General features: G+C 49.0%; 1 protein-coding gene across 3 annotated transcripts; it reads left to right on the top strand.

Annotated features, from left to right (window-relative positions):
• The first annotated feature begins 1242 nt into the window (after positions 1–1242).
• Smpdl3b (sphingomyelin phosphodiesterase acid like 3B) lies at positions 1243–22858 on the top strand. 3 transcript variants are annotated; one of them, XM_021263163.2, is made up of 9 exons: positions 1243–1494; positions 8996–9048; positions 10386–10599; positions 14374–14471; positions 17478–17621; positions 18810–18982; positions 19541–19721; positions 19805–19938; positions 22224–22858. In XM_021263163.2, exons 3-9 carry the CDS (start codon positions 10556–10558, stop codon positions 22590–22592), a joined length of 1143 nt encoding a protein of 380 aa, XP_021118822.1. In that variant the 5' UTR covers positions 1243–1494; positions 8996–9048; positions 10386–10555; the 3' UTR covers positions 22593–22858. The 3 variants fall into 3 exon arrangements, with proteins under 3 accessions (XP_021118822.1, XP_004850797.1, XP_021118823.1); XM_004850740.3 differs by lacking the exon at positions 8996–9048; XM_021263164.2 differs by lacking the exons at positions 1243–1494; positions 8996–9048 and adding an exon at positions 1707–2016.
• The last annotated feature ends 710 nt before the right edge of the window (positions 22859–23568 follow it).

Genomic DNA, 23568 nt, shown 5'->3' with positions numbered 1-23568 from the left:
ACCCTCGTCCCTGGCTTTCCTGTTTGCTACTTTGTACATTAATATTAAGAGGTCACTGGTAGAGTACTTGCCTAGCATGACCGAGGCCCTGGGTTTGGATCTCTAGCACCATGCAGGTATGCATAAGCACAGGCACACACACAGGATTACACGTGTGTCTCCTCCTCCCAGAATCCTCTTCTCTTCTTCAGGATGAGTCAGATTCCTCAGTAAGGCTCATCTCAACATGCTGAGCTGCAAGCTAATGGTTTATCATGTCTCTTGAGGGCAGGTGTCGCTGGATCCCACCATCTCCCTGCTGTGTGTTTCCTGGCATGAATGAGTGAGTGACTCCAAGGTTTGGTTCATTTGTGTCTGAGCATCTCCAACTAGCAGTTAAGTTCCTTGCATGGTCAAGGCCAGCCACTTCCTACAGGTCTTCAGGAATGGGTCAATATAAGTCAGAAAGTAGATGATTCTTGCCTCTTGGGGACTGAGGTGGGGCAAGTTTCCTGGAGATTACAGTTGCTGGTTGAACTGAAACACCCCCAGTCCTACTGGTTTATTTTATTTGTATTTGTTTATTTTTGTGGTGCAGGGCAACAAACCCAAGGCCTTATGTGTCAGGTAAAAGGGCCGAAGACCAAGACCAGACCAGGCCACAACAAGCCTTTATTAGGGGAATAGATCTGCCGGGCTGTCTCTGAACAAAGGAGAGACAAAAGCAATATGGCCGGGGCAGGGAGAGTCTTTTATAGAGACTGGGGTGGGGTTTGTAGGGGCAGAGGTGGGGTTGAGTGAGGTAGTGACTAGGGAATGGAGGAGCCGATGATGTCACTAGGTGGTAGGAGGTGAGCGAGTATTAGGTTACTTTCTAGGTGGGAACAGGGGCATGCTGGGAAGAAGGGTTTGTTCTTTGGTGGGAGCAACCATCTTGGCATGATGTCACACAGGGGAGGGGGCAAGGCACCATAGGAAGAGGGCAGCTCATACATAATAGCTGCTGAGGTAGTGGAAGACCTATCATTATGCATGCCAGACAAGTGGTCTACTATTGAACTACACACCGCAGTCCTCTGCTGGATTATTCTGAAGCGAATTACAGAGATCAGATCACTTTGTCCATAATATTTCCATACATATCTCAAAAAAATAAAAGCTCTTTTTCTAACATACAGCACTTGGCAAGACAGATGCTGCTACTGAAGAGTGCAAAGGTCAGCTGCCCCGGCTGACTGGTGACCCCTCCTTAGCCCAACCCACCTCACACCCTGATGGGGAAAGGAAGAAAAGCCAGAGGAGCTGGCTGCCTGGGCTGACTTGGCCAGCCAGCCTGCCGCATAGATTGCAGGAAGTTCTGCTCAGGCACGTGGCCTGCAACAACTCTTTGGGAAACCTGTGGTGGGAACGGGAGGCTCTAGAGGACGCATTGTTGCTGTGAGGGGGGCCCGAGGATGAGGCTGCTCATGTGGCTGATTTTCCTGGCCCTCTGGGGAGTCGCCAGTGCTGAACCAGGTAGGGTGGCAGGGCTACCTGGGATGTCTTTGTTTTGTGCTATGATCTCTGGTAGGGATTGCTGCAAGCTGCTCACAGAAAGCTGAAAGTGCTGCTGAAAATAGCAAGGCAGGGGAACAGGGAACTGGGAACCGGGAGTTAGCCAGGCAACCATGACCACAAAGGGTGCTGTTTGAGCCTGAAAACTGAAAGTAAAAACTGAAAGCGGGCAGGACACTGGCTTGTCCAAGGGCTTGGTACACAAAGCCAGCCAGTTTGTAGAGATAGTGAGTGGCAGGAAAGATTCATAGACTCATTTAGAAAAGCATTGATTGAAGGTTGAGGGTACAGCTTAGTGGTATTAGTGATAAACCACATGAAGCCCTGAATTTGATCACCAGTACTCCCCCCGCTCCACAAATTGGTTAGGAGTCTTCTCTGTACCGCACATTATTCTAGCACTCAGGAAGAAGGAAGAGAAGAAAACAAAGTCCTGGTCCTTATGGAGCATTCCTTCAGCCCAGGAGAAACAAATTTAAAAAGGTAAATAAGTGAACTATATAGTATTGCAGGAGAGAAGTGTTGCAGAAAATAAGAAAATAGAACAGGGAAATAGGGAGTGTGGGGAGCAAGGCACCTACTGGGTGGCCAGAGAAGAGCTAGGTGACATTTGAGTAAGTTGTAAGGTGGTGAGGGAGAGAGCCTTGTGGATGTCAGGAGAACATTCCACAAGAAGATAGAAGGGGCATGAGCCCCGCAGTGGGCACGGAAGGGTGCATGTGAGCAGCAAGGGAGCTGGTGTGGCTGGAGCAGAGTGGGCAAGAGGATGGGAGGGGGAAGGCGGCAGGACAGGGGGTGGGGTGGCTCCAGCTCACTGGTAGCGCAGGCTGCTGAAATGGGAACATCATTAGTGGCTTTTAGGCAGAGTCATAATGTGATCTGACTTGAGCTGCTGCATTGAGAAGAGTCATAAGGGGATCAAGAGAGGGTGACCAACTCCTCCAGGGTCACCTGGGACTTTCCGAGTTTTAGCTGTAAAACCCAGTACCTTGGGCTCTCCATCAGGCCCGGTGGACTGGGATATGTGGTCACCTTGGTAAAGGACAAGTGGCAAAACCAGTGAGGAGGCTACTGCTGTTGAGAGGAGGGAACTGGGAGCAGGGCAGTTGGAGCAGGGTTGCAGGAAATGCTCTGATCTGAACAAGGTCTGTGGACTGATGAGGCTGTTAGGAAAGGAGGAATCAGCATGAGTCCAAGGTTTGCAGTTTCAGCAACTAGGACACGGCTGTCCTTTGCTGAGGTGGGAGAAGGGGCTGAGTGCTTTTGGCTGTAGTCTAGAGCGTCAGTGGCCCCTCAGAAGCTCTTCTGATCAGTCCCCTTTCTCAGACACTACCAAGGGCAAAGTACTCTGCTGGTACAGCTGGGCATCCCTGAAGCCAGGAGCCCAGAACAGAATGCCTGGGAAGGTCTCAGTCCCAGAACCTGTGACTTAAAGGTGGAGGTTACCTCTAGGACAAGCCCTGAGAGGGCTGTGCCAGTCCCTGTGAGGGTGACTGGCTCAGAGGAGTCTGAGAACAGAAGCCCTATGCCACCCTGGAGACAGACACCCCAGGGTCCTGGCATAGCCAGTCTGGCTGGTGGCTTGGGAATGACTGAAAGAATCTTCCAGTCCCTTGTGTTTCATTTAAAAATATGTTTTCTTAGAAATCCAAATGCCAATGGGTAGCCCCATGCTGGCTCAGAGTCTCAGTGGTTAAACAGAATCAGCCTTCTCCCCAATACAAAAAGATGTTCATTGCAGCATTACTTAATGAAAAATTGCTAACAAGAATGGAGGAGCTGAACAGACTATAGTATAACCATCTGGTGGAACAGTTTCAAGACTTTGTTTCAATACAGCCAACTTAAAAACAATAAGTACATTTTCTAAGTACTTACTATGTGCCCGGCACTGCTAAAATTTCTGCACAAATCATTTTTATGTAGCACTTTTACATCAGCCTTATAAGGTACTGTCATTCCCATTTTATAGACTGAACTTCAAGGAAGTAACTAGCTCAAGGTTACACATCTGGTAAGTGTCTGAGGCTGGACAGGAACCCAAGCTGTCTAAATACACTTTGTTTATGATATAATGCTGTTAAAAACAAATCACTAAGGAAAATAGCAAGAAGAGTTTATACCTATTTATTCAGCACTCACAATGGGCCAGATTCAGTTCTAAGTGGTTGATATATGCTGTCCTTTTAAAACTTGTTTTAAAAAATGTAAGGGAAACAAGTCCTTTATTTTGAGATAAGGTCTTCCTGTATTGCCCATGCTAGTCTTGGACTCTTTCCAGCTCAGTTCCATGAATACCTGTGACTACTGGGATGTGCTACCACTCCTAGTTTCATTTGATTCAACAGCCCTTGTAAAGTAGGCACTGTTGTCATCATGTCCATTTTCCAGATGAGGCAAATGAGGCTCAAGGCACAAACATCTGCCCAAGACCCAGCAGTGAGGAATGACACGACAAAGTTTGTGCTCAGCTGCTGTAAGCCTTGAGCTCTCCCATGTGCCCTCAGGATGGTAGGCTTTATAGATACTATCTTTTCTCCAGACCTGCTGGAATGTACATCTCATATGTATAATTTTAAAACAAAGCATTTAAAAAGCATGCCATAGCACTTAGAAGTTTTTTCAGATCCCAGGTCTTCCAGAAGTGCAGACACCAATCAGACAGCAGCTATCCCTGCTTTGCATAAAGCTTCCTTGTACCTCCACCTTCCTAAGTTTTTTTTTTTTTTTTTTTTGGTACCGGGGATCAAACTCAGGTCTTTGGCTTTCGAGGCAGGTGGCAGAACCACTGAGCTAAATCCCCAGCCCAACCTCCACCTTCCTTAGCCAAGAGTTTAGGTGGGGCGCCAACTTCCTGGCTTCTCCTCCCACACAAACTCTCTACAACACTCTCCACCTATCCCTCAGCTTTAAATATCAGAGAAACAGACAGGTTCTTCCAGTGGGTCAGCATGGTAGGAAAACTGTCTCCCAGGGCTGGGCCAGGGCTGAGGGAGCAGGAACGGCCAGGAGAGGGGAACACGAGTTCACCATAGTGTTTGGCCCGAGCCTCAGCTTCTTCTCTGTACAGTGGGAGTGATGATGTCACTACTCCTTGCCTCCATAACACCTAACTTGGGTCAGGTTCATGGTCCTGGGACTGGGAAAGCTGAGACAGGAGGATTACAAACTGGGGGCCAGCCTGGACTGTAAAGTGAGACCCTGCCTCAAAACAAACAAACAAGCTCCTAACTTGGGGCACTGCTGTGAGGGGGCCAATCCTGTGCTTAGCAGTACATACTGGGCTTAACAAAGGAACCCTATGTCTTTGGGAGCCTCTTAGTTCGAAGAAGAGGAACTAAGTCAAGGTACTCTGTGATCCTCACTGAGCATAAATAGCAAAAGACCAACATAGGGAAAAGCAGATGGCTTTGTGGTATGGGTAAAACACAATGACAGACAGGAGTCTCAGCATTGCAAGGAGTAAGATGCAGGAGGAGCTAGAGGCCTGAGAGGAGAAGACAAAATAATCTGAAGCCCAACAGGTGGAGCAGCCCAAGGAATGAGCCCAGGTTGGCTTGCTCTCCCCCCACCCCATGCTCATAAAAGAGAACTTTTAGCCACATAACCACATAACCATCTTTGTTGTGGGCATCTCACCTTCACTTTACAGATGAGGAAGCTGAGGCTTAGCCAGGGAAGTTCCTTGCTCAAGCTGCAATTGCCAGCCAGTTGTGGTGGTGCATGTCTGTAATCCCAGCACTCAGGGAGGCTGAGGAAGGAGGATCGCTGCAAGTTTGAGGCCAGCCTGGGTTACATAGTGAATTCAAGGCCAGCCTAAACTAATAGTGAGACACTGCCTCCCCCAACCTAGCGGCAATTGCCTGTGTGGAGTAGCTGCTACTCAGAAGATTTCCCTGAGGCCAAAATTCATACATGTCCTTTCAAAAGCAATGCACTGCTTCAAGCCAGAAAACCTAGGTCATCTGTTGGTTCTGCCTTTGAATTCTGATATGGCCCTGAGCCTTTCACTGTCTAGAAAGTAGACCATAGGAGATGAGATAAATGCTTGTGACATGATAGTGGTAATGTGATAATTCAGGGAGATCAGGCATGTACACAGTAAAATGCTATAAAAGCTTAAGGGAGTTTGATCCCTGGTACAAAAAAAAAACCTTAAGGGACAAATACATATGGGTCTATAGCTCTCCAAGGTCACATTGCCTATTAGTGAGTGACAGAGTAAAGTGCACTGTGATTATTTCTGCTCTGGCATGATGTGAATCCCAGGTCTGCCACTGGAAAATGAGCACCCTGGAGAATGTATGTGCTGCGCTGGGGCAGGGAGCAGGTTGCCAAGAGACCAAAGAAAACACCCAAGAGTGGCTTGTGAGAGATGAGGTTTATGAAGACTTACTAACAAGGAAGGATAGAGTTCATTGTGACTTACTAACAATGGAGGTGCCTGCAAGAAGCATGCACGAGTCCCAAAGTGCCTCTCAGAAAATCCCACGGAGAGGGGCTGGGGATTTAGCTCAGTGGTTCCGCTGCCTGCCTCTTGCAAGTGCTAGGTCCCAAGTTCGGTCCTGGTACCCTTCCCAAAAAAAGAAAATCCCACGGAGGGTGAGTACTGAACAACAGCACCACAGGGCAAATCTCACCAAGTGTGTGAACTGGAAACAGCACTGTTCGGCAGAATCTCTGGGGGACACTTACTGTACAACAGCATCGCTCAGCAAGGCCACGAAGGTGGACACTGAACAACAGCACCTCTCAGAAGGTGCAGTGATGATGGGCTGGGCAAGTATTCGCCAGGAAGTGGAGGGTCCAGCGATTCAGTGGTGCTCTGTTCCGCACTCGGTTATTGGAGGGAGGAGTTTATAAATTAAACAGAGCAGTGCATCATTCGCTGTTTCCCTGTGTGACCAGCAGTCTGAGGAACAGATGACTTAGCATACAGGCAGGAAGGCAGCTCCTCCAGATAACACCAGCTCACCCAGTTCCTGGCGTTCCTACTTGTCCAAACGTCCTGGTTCTGTCCACTCACAGTGTACCCTGGACTTGGCAAGAGCCTTGGGAACACAAAAGGAGAATGGTACTAAATGCCCTCGTGTTTTTTAGGGATGATATAAAGTATTTTCCAATGTTGTGATGCTGCACAGATACAGTGCTTGGTGCGGTGTTTGGCATTCAGTAGGTGCTGAATAAATGACAGATGCCTCCTTCTTTTCTCTGACCATCCACAAGCTTCCCTCTAGCCACCGTAAGTCTTCCTTATGTCCTAGGAATGACTTTTGGGAGTTTCCCCAAACACAAATCATATTAAATGATCCCATACCATATATGGTTTTAATGAATGTTTAAGTGTTATTTCTAAATGAATTCTTTTTTTTTGTACCGGGATCGAACTCAGGTTCTTTTTGGGGGGGGGGTACTGGGGATTGAACTTGGGACCTTGTGCTTTCGAGGCAGGTGGCAGAACCACTGAGCTAAATCCCCGGCCCCAAACTCAGGCTCTTGTGCTTATGCATCAGGCAGCAAAACCACTGAGCTAAATCCCTGGCAAATGAATTCTTGATTTTCATGGCATAGTTTCTTTCCTGGTCTTTCGGTTTTGTTTTGTTTTTTTGATACCAGGGATCAAACTCAGGACCTTGTGCTTGTGAGGCAGGTGGTGGCACCACTAAGCTAAATTCCTGGCCCATCTTTCCTGCTCTTTTGGAGTTGATGTATTTTTTTTTTTTTTCAGGTCTTGGGTATTTTTGTAGGTTTGGCAAAGCTACTAGGCTCTGCCTTGTGGCTGTCATCACCAATGAAAAAAGGGATCTGGAGGCTTCCTATGTTGAAGGAGAAGGAGGGCAAGGAGAAGTTTTGATCTAAAAAGTAGAGTGCCCCATTTCCACAGCCTGCCTGTGTCGCCTGACCCAGGGGTGGTCGCAGGTCCCAGTCTGCTATGTTGGGACTTTTCCCTACAGGCCATTTCTCAGTCACTACCTTATTTGATGCTCTCAGAATGGGCCAGATGTCAATAACCTCAGGCCCAGTGAGGCCAATTGGCTTGGCCAAAGTCCCCTGGCCTGGATTAGAAACCAGATGGTCACCCCCCACCCAGGGTCCTGGTGCCTGGGACTTCTCTGGCATATGCTAGTCAGTGCTGAATTCCTTGGTGGAGGGCCTGGGTCCTTATCATCTGTGATCAATTCCATCGAAACCTGTGGCTCCATTCTCTCATGGACAACATACTTCTATTACAGCAGCCTCTTCCCCAACATTCAAGTAAACGGGCATGACACTATTGTGTCTCAGCTTTGCAGTCAGGGAAGTCAGGATCTAAGCCTCAGTTTCCTCATCTGTCAAGTGAGCATAAGAATTCCCACCTCAGCTGGGCACAGTGGCAAGTGCCTTGTAGTCCCATCTGTTTGGGAGGCTGAGACAGGAGGATTGCTTGACCCCAGGAGTTTGAGGACACCACGGGCAACACAATTAATCCTATATTAATAAAAGGGGGTGGTACAAAGGCTATAGCTCAGTGGTAGAGCTCTTACCTAGCATGCACAAGGCCCTGGGTTCTATCCCCACCACTGAAAAACAATCCCTACCTTGCAGAATGGCCAAAATGTTGAAGTAAGATAAGCAAATGAAAGCCCAGGTGCCTGCACAGGACTTCTTTAGTTGTCCTCCCCAAAGTGCGAGTACATACATACTGGCACACCTTCCACACTGTGGGCACTGTTCTAGGTGTTGACGACCCAGAGAAGAACAAGACAGGCTTTGTGCCCCAGTGAGCTGACATGATACACAGAAAGGATGATAAACCAACGAGATCATTTCATCTCCAAAGAACATGCAGCAAGGAGGCCATAATCAGTGACCAGTTGGGCCAGGGCAGGGCAGGCTTCTCTGAGTAGGTGCTATGAGGCTTCAATGAGAAGAGGCAAACAGCCACCTGATGAAGTGGGGAGGACCAGACAGGGCTGTAGGGGTGACAAGAAAGAGATCCTGAGGAGACTGAGTGTCAGGGGAGGTCAACAGTGAGGAGACTGGGGCCTGAGGAGGTGGAGCTGCCATGTTCTCTACTGTTCTTTCCACTATCCTGGCTGCTCCTGGAGTCGGGCCCTCTGGGACACACACACACAAACACACACACACACACACACACACGTCAGCAAGAAGTGCCAGGGAGGCGGACATAGTTTCAGTTCTACACACTGGCTAGAAACTGACCAGGAGTTTCTGGAATGGCAAAATGTTCGCTGCTGGCTGATGTCAAAATGCTCAGTTTGTGGTCAATTGAAAAACCACCTACTGGAGGCCGGGGTCTTTAGAGGAAGTGAGGGGACCACACACTGGAGAGATGGCAAAGGCCTGGCCATCCCAGCCTGAGGCTTGGGTGCAGGTACAAGCCACTCACAGCAGATGTTCAGGGGCCTGGCAGGCCTGCAAGCTCTGCCCACCTACTAAAAAGGGTGTTTTTCTCCTTTAGCAATCACATCTCCTGAGGAGAGGATCTGATCCCAATTCCCCATGTGATCTCAGGTGTGTTGCTCTCTGAACCTTAGTATTCTTATCTGTATCATAGGGATCATGATCAAAACCTCCAGGGCTGTGTTGAGCATGGCAGTATGATGCACATGGGAGAGGTAATGAAGTTTCAGATCCTTTCCTGAGACTGGGTTTAGGTCAGGAAAGGTGGGCAAGAACATTTGGGAGGAAGAGGATTGAGTATCAGGGGGCTATTCTGGGGCCACACTCAACACCCTGTGACTTGGGTGAGGCCTTGAACTCAACAGAATACGCCAAGACTGCCAGACCCAGCCTCAGCTTCCTGGGGTGATGGATGTTGACCAAGAGACCCAGGAAGTGGAGAAGGAAGTGAAAGCAATGGTAAAGGGTGAGGAAATCCCAAACTTCACCTTCTTAGTCAGACACAGGGTTCTGAGGGCAGAGGCCATAACCAGTGATTGAACCTGCTTGTGCTGGGCGCCATGGTGGGTAATCTCGACAAACCCGCTCCATCTTGCCTGCTCCTTTGGGTCTCTTTCCCTCTGTTTCACCAAGAGGTGTTTGACATTTCAGCTTCCCTGCTTTGGAGTTGAGTCCAAATTTTGGTCAACTATGTTAGCAAACAGGGCCATTCCCAGCTGCTCCAGCTGTCGCCCTGAATCCAGACCCACTAGCAGGGACACCCACATGAGAAACTCAGCTCCTATTGGAAATTACACTGGTCTAGTTCTCGGAGTTCTCATTTGTTTTTCTTTTTTGAGACAGGGTCTCACTATGCAGTTCAGGCTGGCCTTGAACTCACTGTATAGCCCAAGCTAGCTTTGAACTCATGGGAATCCTTCTGCCTCAGCCTCCTGAGTTCTGGGACTACAGGCGTGTGCCACCATATTTTTGCTGGTATTCATTAGCAAGACCTAGCTCATTTAGGAGTCTGATTCTGATCTCCTTCCAGATCAGATTTTTGTATGCATTTCACTGGCATGTGACAGGATCTGGCTCTAGTAATGGACTCAGGGAGTGACTTAGCCTCCCCAAGGTTCATATGTGGTCCCAGAGCCTCAGCATTTAACTGCTAGACTCTGTCACCTTTGCTTGAAAGCCCATGCCCTGCTCAGAGTGCCTTGAGGGTCATGTGGCCCAATCTCTTATTCTGCTGCTGTGGATGCTGGGGTGTGTGATGAGGTGCACCCTGTCCTCTGCTCTGCTCAGGTCCGTCCTGAGCAGAACCAGGCTTTCGGCTCTCTTTCCTGAACCTGGGCTCCTAGAGGAGACCTCCAGTGACCTGTGCAACACCCCTGCCCCCACAGAGCCCCTCCTCATCCAGGCTTGGGGGGAACCAGCACTGAAGGAGGGTCTCTTCCCCCCTGCAGGGAAGTTCTGGCACATCTCTGACCTGCACCTGGACCCCAACTACACAGTATCCCAAGACCCCCATAAGGTGTGCCCCTCAGCTGGCGACCAGCTAGTGTACAACGCGGGCCCCTGGGGTGACTACCTCTGTGACTCTCCGTGGGCCCTCATCAACTCTTCCATCTATGCCATGAAGGAGATCGAGCCGAAGCCAGACTTCATTCTCTGGACGGGGTAAGAGCAGTCATGGTGGCAGCTCCCCTTCACTGGGCACCTGTACCCTCTTCTTCTCCTTTAATCCTCCCATCAGCCCTGTTTTAAGGACTTGTGTAACTTGCCAAGGGACCTTGGCTGATTCCAAAGACTGCCCACAACCTCCAGGACCCTACCTCTGAAAACATAGCTCTCACTGAGGTTGGGGATGTAGGCGTGGCCCTCCTGGACACCTGGAGAAGCCCCTGGGTTTAAGCTGGGGATGGATACTAGAGCCACTGCCCCTGGGGTTTAGAGATGACGACTGTCCTGATCAGCTACTAGCCACCCCTGGGCTGCCCAGTGGCCCTGAAAAGCACTCTCTGATCAGGGCAGTGACTCAATCTCTGCTTCTCCTCCAAGAACTCTGCTGTAAGGCCTTCATCTTCCCTGGGAACTTGCCTTCCTCACCACTCCAGGTTCCCTGGTCCCTCATGCACTCTCACCTGGCAGGTCAACCTGGCACATGCTCAGCCCTGGGGAGGCACTGGGGAACTGAGATGGTGGAGAGGCCAATTTGTGGGTGACACAGATAGGCCCATTGACCATCACATTCCAGGGAGGAGAGAGTGCTCCCTGGGGGACATGGAGGCTTCACAGGCCACTTGACCCTAGGACTTCCTGGAAGTGGTGAACCAGGGGGCTGGTGAGAAAGGCTGAAGGAGCTTGGACTTGGTGCTTCCTCTGCCAGCCTCAACTGATACTTCTGGAAGGCAGGGTGAAACCCATGGTACCCCTAGCTGTCTCTCACTGTGATATGCAAGAATGACCCTCAGATGGACCCTGTCTTAGTTACTCTTTCATCGCTGGGACAAAATATCTGACATCCGCAAGTTAAAAGAGACGTTTATTTCATTTCACAGTTTGTAGAAATTTTAGTCCATAATTGGCTGGCTCCAAGGCAGGGTGGCAAGCAGAGGGGCATCCAGAGGAGAAACAGTCCATGGCAGGGTAAGCAGGAAGGCAGCAAGCAGCAGCAGCATCAAGTCTCCCTTTCTCCTTTATCCCATCCAGGCTTCAAACTTATTGGACCCAGGGCGGGCAGTGTCATCCACACATAGAACTATGCTAAACCAATTTAGTTGTCACACATCCACAATCCCGGTATCACACACCCTAGGTTCAGCCACCTCTGGAAAGTCCCATCTAGGAGCACATGAGGCTTTGAGGGGACATCTAGATACAAGCCATAACAGACACTGTGGTTGGAAGGGAGAAGGGAAAGGCTAGACACTTAAGAAATGTGACAGGGCTGGGGATTTAGCTCAGTGGTTTCACCGCTTGCTGCGCAAGTGCAAGGACCCGAGTTCGATCCCTGGTACCAAAAAAAAAGAAAAGAAAAAAAAAAGAAATATGACAGTCTCAGGTGGGGCATGGACAGCCTTGGCTTTCTTGGGCCCAGGAATCAATCTAAAAAAAGGGTGAGCTTTATTTAGTCCATGACCTTGGACACCTGCTCCCTGGAGGGTTTTGGTGGGGAAACCTCTGATTTCTCTGAAGTTGAGTAGATAACATTCTGAAAGATGTGATTTCTCTGGGAAAGGATTTGGGGAATTCATGATTCTTTCATAGATGCACAGTTTTTCTGGGAACCCCCCGGGACTTTGCAGATTTGTATGGCATTCAGTGAGATCAATGATCTCTTGGGGCCTTTATAATTCTTCACTTATAAAGAAAGCTGACATTTCTGAGAGAGCTGCAATCCCTTTGAGGAAAATTTGAAGAAACTGGATGTGTTTATTTTGTCACACAGAATTAGAGCCAGGCGCATGCCTGTAATCCCAGCCCTCAGGAGGCTGGAGCAGGAGGATCGCTGTGAATTCAAGGCTAGCCTGAACTACATAGCGAGACCCATTTTGTCTCCTGTCTTCTGGTTCCTGGTCTGTCACCAAGAAGTCATCGGGGCTAAACAGCTCTTCTCTCAGCCCTAAGGAGGGTATCAGAGATGTGCCCTGGGGCCAGGATGACTGCATTCAAATCTTGGCCCCACTTCTTTCTAGCTGTGTACACTTAAGTACAATTCCTAACTTTATTGTGTCTTCCTTATCTGTCAAAGAAATAGGAGTGTCACTCAATGGTGGAACACTTGCCTAGTACGCATGAGACTCTGGGTTTAATCCCTAGTATGACTGAAAAAAGAAAATTTATTTAGTGCACAGTTCTAGAGATTCAAGGGCATAGTGCTGGCATGTGCTCAGGTCTGGTGAGGGACTGCTGGCCACATCCCAACATGACAGGTGTCATCAGAGTAGGAATGATGTGAGAGGGACAAAGCAGTCACCATGGCAAGGGAGGAATCAGGAGACTTAGGGCCCAGGTTCACTCTTCTAACAAGCCACTCTTGTGGGAACTAGCCAGGATCCTCGGGAAATGACCACAATCCCTCCTGAGAGCACAGCCCATGGCCTAGGTACCTCACTCTGGGTCCCACTGTTTTTTTTGGTACCAGGGATCAAACTCAGGACCTTGTGCTTGTGAGGCAGGTGTCAGCACCACTGAGCTAAATCCCCGGTCCTGAGTTTGCACTCTTTAAGCTTCCTCTGCCTCCCAGCATCACCACTCTGGGGCCCAAGTTTCCAGTACATGAACCTCAGGGGGCAGACACATTCATCCAAACCATGGCAGCTATGACACAAAGCAGGCCAGCATGAGCTCTCAGTAGCCATGCTAGTCAGGTGTTAAAAGTTCCTGTTAACCACATAGCAGTTTACCCTGTGAACCACTTAGGCCACGCATTTATGTGTGGACCATCCTGAGTGTCACTTGGGCAGGAGTCATTTCAACTAGTTGATTCTTGTATTGAATAAATTTGATACAATTGTTGTTTTTCTATTTCCTGTTATATTATCTTAAAAATTAATAAAAATATGCAATTTTTGGTCAACCCTGTATTTAAATAATTGGACTGGTAAGTGGTTAAACTAGTTACAGTCCCTGGGAAAGTACCTGGGTAGCAGCTGCCTCATTGAGTCTGGGCCAGCAGAGGCCTCAGGATTTAGTTTTTCTGGACTTCTGCCCATTCCTAAACCCCACTGCTGCCATTCTTCTCTTTCTCCTTCACCTTGCTGAGCACTTTTAGGTTGAGCACAAGAATTCAGGTCAGTTGTGTGGGGGCCAAAATGGTCCTGGGCCTGTCCTACGGAAGGTCTGAACCCTGTACTCTGAAGCCAGCTCGTCCCCTCTGAGGGAAAGGAGCAGATTGGAGAAATGGCCTCTGGACCCTGTGCTTCCTGAGGGCTTGCAGATGGAACTTGAACTCCAAAGCTTTGTTCCTTAAATGACAACAGTAATACAGATATAAACACATATCCAGCCATGATGGGCTTCAACCAAGAACCTGCACCATGCTGTTTGGACTTCCAGGCTCTAGAATGATGAGCTAAATAAACTTATTTTTTCTTTATAAAATAAAAATAATAATAATATCAATGACAACCTAATAGCTGCTATATATATATGCAGTTTTTCTTCTTTTTTGAAGTCTTACAAATACTTTATAAGTAGGTACCTATTATTCTCTATTTTGCACATGAGGTAATAGTGGCTCACAGAGGTTAACAACCAGCCCAGTGACCCATAGCTGGCAGATTTCAGTTTGAACTCTGTCCTGTCTGTCTCCATAGCAGCCTGGCCATTCCCCTCACAACCTCCCATGCCCAGTTCCACAGCTTTCTTCTCCTTACAGAGCAGTCCCTTCTTCTTCTTGTGTCCCTTCCCGAGTTGCCTGCCCTCACCTGGCTTGGTGGTGTTTTGCAGTGACGATACGCCACATGTGCCCAACGAGAACCTGGGAGAGGCGGCAGTGCTGGAAATTGTGGGACGTCTGACCAGCCTCATCAGGGAGGTCTTTCCAGGTAAGTCTCTGCCATCGGACCTCAGGCGGTGCCTGGCTCAGGGGCACAGCAGCTGCAGGGAGACCATTGACAGTGATGACTCTGGGCCAGGTCCCACCTGCAAGGGATTAGCAAGTTCCTTGTCCTATGGAAAAACACAAGCTCCCAAATGCCTGGTCTTTCACTGCCCCTGCTTCTCCCTGGTTTTTATTTTTTTTTCTGGTACTGGGGATCGAACTCAGGACCCTGAGCTTGCCAGACAGGCTCAGTGCCACTGAGCACCTGGCCTTGCTTCTCCCTGTTGAACACCAAGCTGGCTCAGAAATGCTTCTTGGGGGTGTCCTGTCATGCACAGGTGTCTTGGTAAGTTTCACTCAGGTGCACACACAGCCTCTGTGTCCTGCTCTGGCACTGGTGTTGGTGTCTGCTGTTCTGAAGCCATTCTAGCTCCAGGGCCTCTGGGAGATTCTGATTTCTAGCCAGGGTGCTGTTTCTTGAGGCTTCCAAGGCTTTCAAAGTGCAACTACTACTGTCTCTTCCCCTTAATATAAACCAACTCATGCGAAAAGATGCCTGGAGTCTTCCAGATTTTCTAAGGCAATGCAGCATGCCCCACTCAGCTAGGCCTGGTCTCACTGAAGTTCCTGGAAAGGTCACTACATAGGGCCAGTAGTAGGTATTATGATTCCTAATGTATGGCTGGGAACTATGGCCAGTCCCTTCCCAGGAGGCCTTCAAACTCAGACCCTAACTTCTTTTTTTTTTTTGGTACTGGGGATTGAACTCAGGTCTTTGTGCTTGCGAGGCAGGCAGCGGAACCACTGAGCTAAATCCCCGGCCCTCAGACCCAACTTTGAGCCTTTTCTTCTGCTCCACATGGGGCTTCTGGAATAAAAGTGAAATAATGGATAAGAAATTGCTTTATTAACTATGACTTAACACAAACATATAAATTATGAGATTTTATAGCCTATGACACATTGGCACACTTATAGAATTTCTTAATATCCATTGACTGTAAGATGCATCATTATTTTATCTATTGCTAAGAAAAAAATGCTGTCAGTTCCACAATGACACAATGCTTTCTCATGACCATACTAGAAAGACACGTCTCACTTTTAGAGATGTTAAAACGAGACCAAATGGGAAGAGATGAAATGAGGCATTATTATTATTATTATTTTTTTGGTATCAGGGATCGAACTCGGGTCCTTGCGCTTTCGCAGCAGGCGGCAAAACCACTGAGCTAAATCCCCGGCTCAATGAGGCATTATCTTTATTTGAGAATTACAACAACACAGGTCAAGCAGAACACTTTCTAATTTATAGATAAAGGAGAGAGAGAAAGAGAGAGAGAGAGGGAAGATAAGGAGAAGAAAGACTGCAAGTAGAGACTTTGGGTTCTACCACATCATGTGTTCTTCTGGCCATGTTCCACCGCCTAACCCACCAGTCCCTTTGCACACTGATCCTACCAGTCTAACATGATAGAGTGGCTGGGAATACAGATATACAAGTACCACCCCCCATCCCTGCTGCCCAAAAAACCCAACCCTAGTCTCAATTCTCACTCGCCCACTTACCCACATGCAACTTCTATTTTTTCCCTGTGAAAAAAATAAAACAATGGTACTTCCCCCTGGGTTGTTATGCTGGTGAAACAAGGTAATCCATTCATTTAGTCCTTCGACAAATATTTATTGAGCATCTACTATGGGTATGACACCAACTAGTGGTTAGGGACATGGCAATGGCATGAAGCTTATGGTTGTAAGGAGCCTGGCACATAATTAAAGTAAAAAACAAAAAAGGGCTTGGGAGGTGGGGAGTGATTCCCTCCTTCTCATTTGCCCTTGGTATTCCAGGGGTTGGTGCTTTTTCAGAATGGCTGCTGATATTTACTTTAGGGAGGTGAGGGTCTTCCAGGCAGTCTCAGTAAAGCATTCCACAGCCTCCTACTTTGGCAGTCTCAGATCTCCTAGGCAGAGCAAAGGACTTGTTAGATATTTCCCAACTGGGAGCTGGAGGCTCTGGCCTCCCTTGCTGGTTCAAGGTCATCACCTGAGATGTGCCAAGGTCACATGATAGCAAGGCTTGCTCTGAACACAAGAGGGTTTTTCTTTTTTCTTTGCATGAGAGATTTTTGTTCATTGTCAAATATTAATTGAACGCCTTTTATGTTCCAGACCCAGAGTCTGAAATAAAAGCAGGAATAAGCCTGTTCACAAGGAGGAGATGGGTCTGCAGGGCTCCCCACATCTCCTGGTCTCATTCCCAGGTCACTTCCTGGGGGGGGGGTGCTCCCCTAGGCCCCACTCCCAGCCTCTGTTGCTCCCACAGCAAGTGGCCCTTTCCTTTCTGAGACAGCCCTCACACCTCGAATTACTCATTACCTGTCAGCCTACTGGACTGGGGGTTCTCTGGTTTTGTTCTCTTCCCTTTCCTTGGCCTTCTGCTGCTGGGACTCCTCACTGGCAAACTCAACCGGAAGCCCAAGACACAGAGCCTGTAGATTTAGTCTGAATGGATTGGCTTCCATTCAGCTGGAAGTCTGGTTTCCAGCTCTACACTGGCACACAATAAATGTTTAATAAAATGTTTATTGACTGCACTAATGAGATGAACTCCTGAGGGCTCCTGGAGTGAACCAGACCACTTCTCTAATAGTAAGATGGACCTGGAATGAACAAGAACAGGGAGCACTAAATTACCAAGTGGAGGATAATGATAATGAATGACTTAGAGCCTCTCATTTCTCCTTATCATCTGATGCCTCCTTTCTGAACAGGGAATTTTCTGCTGGGAATGGGGTTAGGGACCATGATCAGGCAACTCACTGCTTTTCCTTTCCAGGTCAACAGAGTTCAGCCAGACTCCATCAAATGTGGTTTCTGGTTATCTTTGTATTTTCCTCAACTGCTTTATCACTTCCGAATTCACTCAGATGGCCCCCGGCCAACTGAAAGTGACTAAGTCACCAAGGGCTCTCACATAGTTTAAACATATGTCTTCTCTTCCTCCCAGATACTAAAGTCTATGCTGCTATGGGAAATCATGACTTTCACCCTAAAAGCCAGTTCCCAGCAAAGAGCAACAATATCTACCATCAGGTAGCAGAACTGTGGAGACCCTGGCTTAATAATGAATCCGTCGCTCTCTTCAAAGAAGGTACTAACACCATTTGCTACTACAAGAAGCACTTACTGTACACCAGAGCCTGATCTAATTCAGCTTCACAACAACCCCTTGAAGCAGGAGTTGATTTTACCCCCATTTTACCAATTAGGAGGCTAAGGCTTGAGGAGTTCAAGTCATTTGGCCAAGGTCACACAGCTTAGCAAAGGTAGATTTAAGGGCAGAATCCAGCTGGCTGTTGATGCATGCCTGTAATCTCAACTACTTGGGAGGCTTAGGCAGAAAGATTATAAGTTTGTGGCCATCCTGGGTAGTTTAGTGAGACCCTGTCTCAAAATAAAATTTTTAAAAAGGCTGGGAATGTAACTTAGTGGTACAGCACTTGCCTAGCATGCATAAGATTTAGGTTTAATCCCCAGTACTAGGGAAAAAACAACATCAAAAAAGGAATAGAATCCAGGACAGACTCCAAAGGCCATGGTCTTAACCCCACAGGGTGAGGAGAAGTCGGTATCCACTCAGCATTTGCTGTGTGCTGGGCACCATCCTCAGCGTGATATCAGACTCTTCACAGGAAGCCAAAGAAGGATCTGGAAGCTTCAGCTCTCGTGGGTTTGAGGGTGACATTTGAGGGCTGGTGGACTGTCTGCTGAGCCTGAAGATGTTTAGCAGCATCCCCGGCCTCCACCTGCTAGATGCCAGGAACACTCCAGTTCTAACAACCCCAAATGTTGCCTGGGGGAAAAGTCTCCTGGCTGAGAACCCCTGGTCCAGAGACACAGCCAGCCCAAGGGGTCCCTGGCTCAGTTCTCTTCCCTTTCCTTGACCTTCTGATGCCAGGACTCCTCACTGGTCAAACTCAACTGAAAGCCCAAGACACAGAGTATGTAGATTTAGTCTGAGTGGATTGGCTTCTGGGGCTGAGTGGAGGATGGTTGGCAGTGGATCTTGATGGGCAAACATGCATCGGTGTTTTTCTTATTGTACTAATGAGGAAACTGAGGCACAGAGAGGTGGAGTAACTTTCCCAAATTGCACAGCTAATGATAGAGCTAGGATTGAAACCAGGTGAGGTGGCCTGGCTCTGAGCCTTTGATCTGATCCTGGATGCCCCTTCTAAGGGGAGGATAGGAAGGGAGGATGCTAGGGAAGGAGAAGGTGGGAGAGTGAAGGTGGGGGGCAGAAGCCCCATTCAGGTTCTCCCTGGCTGTGACCCCCTAGGTGCCTTCTACTCGGAGTCGTTGCTAGATCCCAGCAGCCCGGGCCGAGTGGTGGTCCTCAATACCAATCTGTACTACAGCAACAATCGGCTCACGGCGGACCTGCCTGACCCCAGCCAGCAGTTCCAGTGGCTGGACGGGGTGCTGACCAACGCATCCCAAGCTGGGGAGATGGTGAGGGGTGCCTGGCCTTGGGTGTGTCTGTCTGTCTGCCGAGTGGGCAGCCCTTCAAGGACCGGCACAGTGGCTCATGTGCTGAGTCCCTGTGCTGCCCAGCATGTCCTAGTAGGATGTCATTCATGACTGGGGTTTGTGAGCACGGGGGCCAAGTGCTCAATTTTTATCAGCTGAATGACCTGAGGAGTGTAAGGCGTGAACACAAATGGCCATACAGTGTATGCTACACAATAATTGGGCACAGGCAGCCCAAGGTGTCCAGGCAAACCAGTCTTAGACAGTTCAGGGAGGCTTCACGGAGGTGACTGTGGAGCCAGGTTCAGAGTAGAGGTAGGATCTCTAGAAGTGAAAAGAAAATGTTCTCCAGGTGGCAGACAGAGGCACAGAGGTGGGAAGGCTGTGGCACACTCGTTGAGACGGAACTGGGGAGGATGTCGTGGAGGAGGTGCATTTGAGCTGTCCCCCTGCCTTTGGGAAGATGGGAAGATTTTGAGAGGTAGAAACAAAGGCCTGGAGGGGGCGTCTCTGAGTCCCCTGGACACCCCTTCTTTGTAGGTCTACATCATTGGCCATGTGCCCCCGGGGTTCTTCGAGAAGACACGGAACAAGGCGTGGTTCCGGGAGGGCTTCAACAAGGAGTACTTGAAGCTGGTCCAGAAGCACCACAAAGTCATAGTGGGGCAGTTCTTTGGGCACCAACACACTGACAGCTTTCGGATGTTCTACAGTGATGCAGGTACTCACCAGAGGGCGACTGCTCACCCACCTGCCTCCTTCACTCAGCAGCCTCTCTCATTCCTGCTGTCTCTCTCCTGAAAGGTGAACCTATAAGCGTCATGTTCCTTGCCCCTGGAGTGACCCCGTGGAAAACCACGTTGGTTGGAGTGGTCAATGGGTCCAACAATCCAGGTATCCGGCTGTTTGAGTATGACCGAGCCACACTGAGCCTGCAGGTCAGGAGCCCGGGGTCTGCTGGGGCAGAGGAGGAGGGTGGAGGGACCCTAACCTGTCACTGCCTTCCCTGGTATCACTTAACTCACCATACTGATCGGGGTGCCTCAAGAAGGTCGAGTTACTCCACCCTCCTCCAGCTCAGGTTCAGAACCCTGGAGCCGCCTACAGCCAAGCCAGGTCACTCCTTCTGCTCCCAACCCTGGACCACTGCCAGTCTCCTGCCTGCTTTCCCTGCTTCCAGCCCTGTCCTGCTGTAATTCATCTGCTGCACATTACAGAAAGGGTTAATCTCTCTAAACCACTCTTTTCACCTTGCCCTTCTCCTGCTTAATGTTGAGGCTGATACAGGAGGATCACTAGTTAGAGGCCAGCTTGGGCTACTGTGAGACCCTGTCTCGAAAAACAAAACAAAACAAAAACAAAAAAAACCATCAATGTTTTCCCAGTGCCCTCAATATAAAGTTGGATCTTCTTGGCCTAGTAGTGGAAGCGTCCCACAGTCTGACCTCAAGCCCACTGTCCATCTTTTCCCACCGGACTAGGCTCCAGCCACTAATTCATCAAGCAATCCCTACAAGCAATCCTTGTGATTGTTGAAATGACCAAGAAATGCTATTCTTTCACGTGTTCTACAAAATGTGTTAAGTACCTGCCATGTGGCAGACTCTGTCCTAAGCTCAGGAGATACATAAGTGACCCAAACTAAGTCCCTGCTCTCCTGGACCTGATATTCTCACAAGAGAGAGGCAATCAACAAATGAGTAAAATTAAGTATGGGGATCTCTACAGAGAAGGGCTAAGGAGAAAAAGAAAACAGAACAAGTAGACAGAAGGCATGTGGTTACGGGGTATGTGTGCTGTGTTAAACACATGAGACAGGAAGTGTCACAGGTGATGCCTGTGTCCAAAGTAAGCCAGGTGGAAATGTGGGGAAGGCAGAGGAGGCAGCCAGTCAGACACCCTAGAGTGGGAACATGCTTGGTGTCTCAGGGGAGAACAAGGAGGCTAAGTGGCCACAGTGGCAGGCACAGGAGAGCCTAGGAGGGACATGGCTGGATCTGAAGCCTTGAGGACTCTGGATTTGGAAGGTTTGGGGCAGAAGCATGAAATATTTTAACTTTATTTTAATAAAATCACCATGTCTGCTATGCAGAGAGCAGACTGTTGGGGCCCAGGAAAGAGGCTCAGGAGCAGAAAGCAGCTGTGAGGTGCCTGTGGCTTGGACCAGGGTGGTGACCGGGGATTTGTGAGAAGTATCGGATCCTGGAGGCATTATGAGGCAGAGTAGCTGGGATTCGCTGGCACCTTGCTGTGGGCCATGGCATGTGACAGGAAGAATGGAATGGAGGAGGATCAGCGGGCTGAGCCACTGAAAGGATGGGGCTGCTGCTTACTGAGACAGGGTGACTGTGAGGGGACCCAGTGTGGAGGGAGAATCAGAGGTGTGCTTTTGGACCTGTTGACTGTGGGATGTCTAAATGGCATCCACGTGAAAAGGGCGAGGGAGCAGGCAAGCTGGAATTCCAGCAACAGGTAAGTATGGACGTTTAATCTGGGAGCTAAGAGAGGACATTTAAAGTCAGGGACAGGAGGTCCTTGATTCTAGAGAGTAAGTACAGACCAAGAAGAAGTCTGAGGATTTTTCAGAGTGTGGCCTGAGCTGCTTCATCTATAAAATGGAAGTGACAGCACAGGTTTTGGGGTGGACTGGGTAAAAGTGTACACGTGTTTCCCATCCAGCCATAGCAGCTCCCTTCCCTGTCTCCAGTAACTACTGATTTAACCAGAAAGTATTGGACCAATAAACCTTCCAGATTCTAATCCTAAAGATCCCCCTAGGTCCTGGGGGTCTTGAGTGTGTCCTAAGCCCCCATCAACCACAGTTCCTGTTAGCTGGACCCCCTCTCCTGGTTAATCCCACTCAGTCCATAATGATTCACCAAGCATCACTGCCATGCCTCCGACCTTGGTGGAACGGACAGTTCACAGGCAGTGAGGTCAACATTCTGGGTTCCAGACCCACCTTTGCCACTGAACACCCGAATGGCCATAGCCAAATGGACTGACCTCTTTAGGCCTCTGTTTCCTCACTTGTGAAATGGGGAAAATAAGCCTGGTTCCTCATTACATCCATTCAGAGGATGTCTGCCAAACATACCCGGTGAGTAGTGAAAATGTTCACTAATGCAGACCAAAAGAACACGAGGGGGGAATGCAAGGAACAGGATTGGGGGTGCACTAGACAGCTGTTCACTGCTGGTCCCCCTTTGTGCACCTGTTCCAGGATATGAGGACCTACTTCATGGACCTGCGCCAGGCGAATGTGCAAAACAACCCTCGCTGGGAGCTCGAGTACCGGGTGACTGAGGCCTATGGGGTGCCGAATGCAAGTGTCCATTCCATGCAAGCGGCAGCGACTGGCATTGCCAATGACCAGGACAAGCTGCAGCGCTACTATGTTTACAACTCTGTGAGCTACAACACTGCAGCCTGTGGCGAGACCTGCCGTATGGAGTTCTTGTGTGCCATGCAGGAAGTGGACTTCAATGCTTACTATACCTGCCTGAGCAACGCCGGTGCCAGGTCAGGGCTAGGAGCCTTGCTGGTCCTACTGGGCATGCTGCTAAGCCTGCATGTTCTGCTCAAACCCTAACTTTGGGCACCGTCCTCCCCCTGTGGGGCTCATCTTCCTTCTGGGAAAACTGGGCAGTGTCACCCCATCAAGAGCTGATTTTGCCACCATTTTCCTGTGCTGAGGAGAGTAAACTTGGATGGGACAAGCAGGTTCAGGAAACGAAGCCCCAAAGACCCCTCCGGAAGCACATTTCTCTCAAGTTGCAGGTTTTATCTGCAAAAATAATGTGCATGGTGCATCTTATTCTGTGCATTATTCCTTTTAATATACAAATGTTTAAATCAGCTCACTTTTGGTTACCAAACTGTGCCGCTGTCTTTGCTCTGGATTCACTCTCTTAGTCTATCCCCAGTTCAAGGCACAGGCTATAAGCACATGAAGTTTGCAAAATCCTGCTGAGGAGACTCAGAATGTACCTTTTTGCTTCTTTGTTTGGTTCCGTAACAGAACATATACAAGGGATTGTTATCGGCCAACAAATCGAACAAGCACTCCCAAATGAGCACAACAAAGCAATGCTTGTAACTGTTTTCTACCTTCGAATCTCTCACACCAGTCAGTAGCCCCAAATGACTGGTAGGAGGGCCAAAGTTGAAGGTGCTTAGTCACCCAAGTGGCACTGCTGAGCACCCCAAGAGAAAGTCAAAAGGCTACTTCATTAGCCCAATCAAATGGTGGAGAAAGTAGATCCCTGGAGTGCACTTTCCAGCCAGAAATCAGGTGGAGGCCATCAGCTCCCCAAACCTTTTGTCTTTCACCAACAAAAATATTTACAGCAGCTAATTCCATAAACAGGAAAGGAGAATTCCCAAGTGTGGAAGAATCCCTGGCAGCTGCCGGAATGTCCCTGAAGTCCTGATGATGGGTTCAACTAGCCACAAATAGCCAGTCCCTTTTCCTAAGCGCCTGTGGCCTGGCCAGTTGGAAACCAGGAGACCTAGGCCCCTCAGGAGCTGGGACTCACCTCCGAGTGAGCTGAAACTGTTACTGGCCA

The sequence above is a fragment of the Heterocephalus glaber genome, unplaced genomic scaffold (genome assembly GCF_053883595.1).
Source record: "Heterocephalus glaber isolate CG9 unplaced genomic scaffold, H.glaber_assembly_v1.0 deba00001452, whole genome shotgun sequence".
Classification (NCBI taxonomy): domain Eukaryota; kingdom Metazoa; phylum Chordata; class Mammalia; order Rodentia; family Bathyergidae; genus Heterocephalus; species Heterocephalus glaber.
This window is presented reverse-complemented; position numbering and strand designations above follow the sequence as displayed.